The 5,043-nt window shown below is 43.3% G+C and overlaps 1 protein-coding gene across 1 annotated transcript; it reads left to right on the forward strand.

Annotated features, from left to right (window-relative positions):
- Positions 1 to 363: 363 nt before the first annotated feature.
- On the forward strand, positions 364 to 2,716 carry LOC121002614 (E3 ubiquitin/ISG15 ligase TRIM25-like). The gene is made up of 3 exons (XM_040434056.1): positions 364 to 2,141; positions 2,234 to 2,399; positions 2,448 to 2,716. Exon 1 carries the CDS (start codon positions 373 to 375, stop codon positions 2,092 to 2,094), a length of 1,722 nt encoding a protein of 573 aa, XP_040289990.1. The 5' UTR covers positions 364 to 372; the 3' UTR covers positions 2,095 to 2,141; positions 2,234 to 2,399; positions 2,448 to 2,716.
- The last annotated feature ends 2,327 nt before the right edge of the window (positions 2,717 to 5,043 follow it).

Below are 5,043 nucleotides of genomic sequence, written 5' to 3' on the forward strand. Positions count from 1 at the left end.
ACCCAGTATCCCAGTTTTTGAACTTTTAATATTTGTGTTTTTACTGGCAAGGCTTAACAGGCTTACATGGCAGGCCTGAAGGCCATCATTAGGCTTTGGGCTACCAGACCATTCAATCAGTTCCTCACAATCACATTATTTGTTATGAAGTCAACTATGTTATCTACGTTTATGTTTTGCTTTCTTTTACTTCCCTGTACTGCTGAGGAATCCTACACCAGTTCACAGTAATCATTATCTTCCTCCTTATGAATCAGAACTAAACACAGTCCCTGAGCTGCAGGGGTTAATATTTTGCTCTCAGAAGATCTCCGCCCTCTGCAGGAAGTGAAGAAACCTTTTCACTTTCGATTCCTGCTCTTCCTTGCTACTATGGCATCTGCTGACCTGAGGGACGAGCTGAACTGCTCCATCTGCCTGAGCCTCTATACGGATCCCGTATCCCTGAGATGTGGACACAACTTCTGCCGCTCGTGTATTGTAAGTGTGCTGGATGCACAGGAGGCAGGTGGAGTGTATTCCTGTCCTGACTGCAGAGCGGAATATCCAGAGCGTCCGGCCCTGGAGAAGAACAGGAAGCTAAGTAATATAGTGGAGCGTTTCTTATCTACTCAGCCTGATATGGAGAAGACTAGAACCTTCTGTAGTTACTGCACAAAGTCTCCTGTACCAGCTGTGAAGTCATGTCTGCAGTGTGAGAACTCTCTATGTGATGACCACCTGACCGTCCACAACCAGACGATGGATCATGTATTATCAGAACCCACCAGTTCCTTTGGAAACAAAAAATGTTCCATCCACAAGAAGGTTCTGGAGTATTACTGCCCAGAGGATGATACTTGTCTATGTGTGTCTTGCTGTCTGGTTGGCACGCATAGGGGTCATCAGGTGGAACTTCTAGATGAGCCTTCAGAGAAGAAGAAAAATAAACTGAAGAAATACCTGGATGAAGTAAACCCACAAAGAGCAGAAATAAATGCAAGAATTCAGAGGCTGCACAATCATAAGGGGAAAATCCATGAGAAAGCCTCTGAGAAGAGGAAGAACATCAATAAGTTATTTATAAACATTAAGGAGCAACTGGAAATTGCAGAAAAGAAGGTTCTGAGCGAGATCTCCAGGCAGGAGATTAAGATGGTGTCCCAGATAGATGATCTGATCAAGAAGATGGAAATAAAAGAGGACGAGCTGTCCAGGAAGATGCATCATGTGGAGGAGATGTGTCGTATCACTGACCCAATAAGACTCTTACAAGAAAGGGACATTACAGTATGTAGTCTTGGAGATGATGAGGGCACAGGTGGAGATGGTGGACAGACTAATTCTGAGGAGGTGGGACTGGTCCCAGAAATAGCTAAAGTTCATGTGTTTGATAAAGTGCAGGATAATGAGACCTTCCTACAAGAATCAGACCAAAGAGCATCCCTTAGTGACAAGAGCGTGGTGACAGAAGAAGCTGCAGTCAGTGACGATGAGATGGCTGATGATCTGGAAAATGTTCTGATCTCATCAATTTTACACCGATCTATGAAGGATGTTATCACTTATGTAACATCAGAGTTCGAGATCCATGTTCCTGATATATTGCTGGATGTGGACACGGTTCATACATGGGTGGCATTGTCAGAAGATCTGAGAACAGCATTATATTTGAAAGAAAACCAGGGCCGACCAGAATCTCCAGGAAGGTTTCAGACATACTGCCAGGTATTAAGCCGATGTAGCTTCTCCTCAGGACGACATTACTGGGAAGTAGAGTGGAACCAGATAGGAGATTGTGGCATCGGAATGTCCTATGCCAGTATAGAAAGAAATGGTTATCAGTCTGGTATGGACCATAACGATAAATCTTGGTGTTTGTTTCTGTATGATAAAAATTGTTCAGCATATCACAACTCAGTCAACCTAGTCATTGATGTAAAACCAACTTGTCCAACACTTGGAGTCTTCTTAGACTATGAGGCTGGGCGTCTGTCCTTCTACCAGCTGTGTGACCCCATCAGACACTTGCACACCTTCCGCGCCTCCTTCACTGAACCCTTACATGTTATCCTCTATGTTTTTAAAGGAGCCTCTGTTAAAATAAGAAGCTGAGTCCCATGCTGTCCACATTATAATCACTATATGGATCTGTAGAAAGCTTGTCTTTAGTAGTCCCCTCTGAGAACGTGAAGCATATGGCAGCTGCCATTTTTCCTTCTTTTTTTTCCCCTTCTTTGGAGATGGGGGGGGGGATTTATCATGAGGTGAATATTTGAAGTCAGTTTTACTTGAGTCTGTGTCAGAGTACTTTATGCCAATGTCACATGTTGTTTGAAAAATTTGTCTTGTCCTTAAACCTAGCATTCTTTGTGAGGGATAGGAGATCTTTTCTTGTCTTATGTCAGCCATCTTAAAAGGTTGATGACAAGAGATCTTTTCTTGTCTCCTGTCAGCCATCTTAAAAGGTTGAAGTGCTTGTGATTATTTTAAAATAATGGTTACATATTTCACATACTTCCTCTTCTGTCTTTTTCATTTTTTTAAATGTCATGGCAGTTTTAGCTGTTTGCACCTGGTTGTCGTTTCCTCTTATAATTATCCCAGAAACAAGTTTCCTAATTTGTGGTTAAGCCGATTTCTGCAATTGTTTAATATTTTCTGCTCTGTAAGCAAATGTGATCATGGCTTCATGAGATGTGTGTGGGTGGCTTTTCCACCCCCTATTTGCCAAGACAGTATAATACTATCTGCATTTTGTTTGAATAAACAGAGACTTGTTTGATCACTGAGTGTCGGTCAATCAATTCTAAATGGGTACCCATTACTGAATCTATGGGCAATGATGATTTGGAACTCAGCATAAATAGGAGTAAGGGGTCTTTGCCCCCCAATTTCTTTGACGCCCAAACGTGGGGTTTGACCAGTGAACTTTAACCTTACGGTTCCGGCCGCAACAGGAGGAGACCCGGACTCACAGATACTACAAACAGCGCTGTAAGGTAAGAAGCTTATTCTTACAAAAACATCTGTGTTTCCTGTGTCTTCACCTGGGTCCGAGACAGTGGGTCTATTGAAGTTTCTGTGACGGTCAAGCCCTTTAAAATGGTAAGAACCTATTTATGATGAGATATAATATTTGATTGGTCTTGGAAAACGTTTGGTTTGGTTATTGGTGTTGTGATTTACGTACTGGTTGCTTGGATTTTGAAAATGCCCGTAGAGGAAATAGTGAACCGTGGAGTTCTCTGAGAAAGTGTTAAGACAATATAGAGTTTTCTAATCTTTAATATAGTTGATACATTAACAGGAGATTAATGGGGAAGTCACTATAAGGAAGCAGATTAGATGGGTCTACAGTAATAACTGTAGATATTTCAGACGTCTGGTAGAGAAATTCTTAACACATAGACATGGGCAATACGCAGAGTATACCTGAGGGGTACAAATTAGCCAAACAGATAGTTGAAGATTCAGAAGGGAAGCAAGACAAGAAAAAGACATAGGTGTTACAGAAGGCGGGTATGAAACATGGTAACTTAGATTCTGAAGTTTGGGAAAGGTTCAAAAGAACACATAGTGGTTGGATGAAGGATCAGGAATGTAAGGAGGTTGTGGAATGTTGGTGTTGGACAGCAGAGAAAGTGAAGAATGAGAAATGGCCAAATGTAACATTTGGAGGAAATTTGTATTATGACACAAGTGTAAAACATGACAATGACAGTAAGACAGAAAATAAAATATGTCCACCACCTTCAGCTCCCCCACCGTCATATTCTGGGACGATGGATAGACCAGGCTGGACATGTACAATGTGTGGAAACCAGAATCCTGACTGGACGGAAACTTGTAGAGCATGTGGGGCACCCTGAGTTAGACTGCGTATAGGACTCTATCCGGTCATCATACGTACCGGATTAACCCCACAAGTCCCTCCACCTCCACCAGTGGATGGAGAAGAGGGACCAGGAGACGGGGAAGACAATCAAGCCCCTCAGGCACCACCACCCGGTGGTCAAGTCCAATATGTGCAACAGTACATATTGTCTTACTCCCCATGGAGTCCTAAGGACCAAATGGGACTTTTAGGTAGAATTCCTGACCCACTGACAAGACCTATGCCTGCCCACCGTATGTTACAACAGATGCAAGCCACATATAGGGCGAAATGGGCTGACTTAAATGACTTAGTGGCCTGAAAAATGGAAGAATTACCATATAACCCTCTAAAAGAACAGTACTGAACGGGTAAAAACTGACCAGTCCTCATGGTCTGACTGGCAAAAGTGAAAAAAAAAAGAAATAAAAACTGACACATCGAACATAGAATATTGCAGAATTTTTGGTAGATGGGCCAGGACAAAGGAAGATGACAGGTGCCAGTAGTTTAAAAGACATAATACAGGAGACTAAAGAAGACGTAGTGGCATTTGAGTCTAGACCACGGACAGTGTGGACGGACATGGGTTGGGATACCACTGGACCTATGGGACAGAAGTTACTGACATCTGCTTTCATGGAGGGACTGAGACCTGCCCTCCAGACAAAACTGAAGGCATGTAAGCCTGAATGGAGGGTGACAGCATTACCTCAGTTAGTTGCTGCTGCTAAGGGTTTGGAACTAGACATGTCCACTACCAAATCCTCAAAAATCAATATGGTACAAGGACAACAGAGACCATGGTCTGGTCAACAGGGACAGACCAGACAGAGGAGGGATGACTTCAGATGTTACAATTGTGGCAAATCTGGTCACATACACAGAAATTGCCGGTTACCCCCTCAAGGACAACAGGTGAACTGACAGAACCAGGGTTCAGTGCACACCCCTGGTCTGGTGACCTCCCAATAGGAAGCCGGCAACCCTATGTCCTTATCTGCCATGACTGCACCAGCCGTGGGCTGCCAAATTGAGAAACCAGTCCAGGTAGGCAACCAACAGGTTCCTTTCTTAATAGACACAGAGGCAGCCAAGACAGTGATCAAGCCTGATTATATTAGGCCATGGCAGATAAGCACACAATGTGTCCCCGCATCAGGGTTCACAGGGGAAGTGGTCTTCAT

The sequence above is a fragment of the Bufo bufo genome, chromosome 5 (assembly GCF_905171765.1).
Source record: "Bufo bufo chromosome 5, aBufBuf1.1, whole genome shotgun sequence".
Classification (NCBI taxonomy): Eukaryota; Metazoa; Chordata; class Amphibia; order Anura; family Bufonidae; genus Bufo; species Bufo bufo.

Excerpts from the sequence above, each read along its gene's own strand:
- LOC121002614 (XM_040434056.1), top strand. The coding sequence starts at position 373 with ATGGCATCTGCTGACCTGAGGGACGAGCTGAACTGCTCCATCTGCCTG.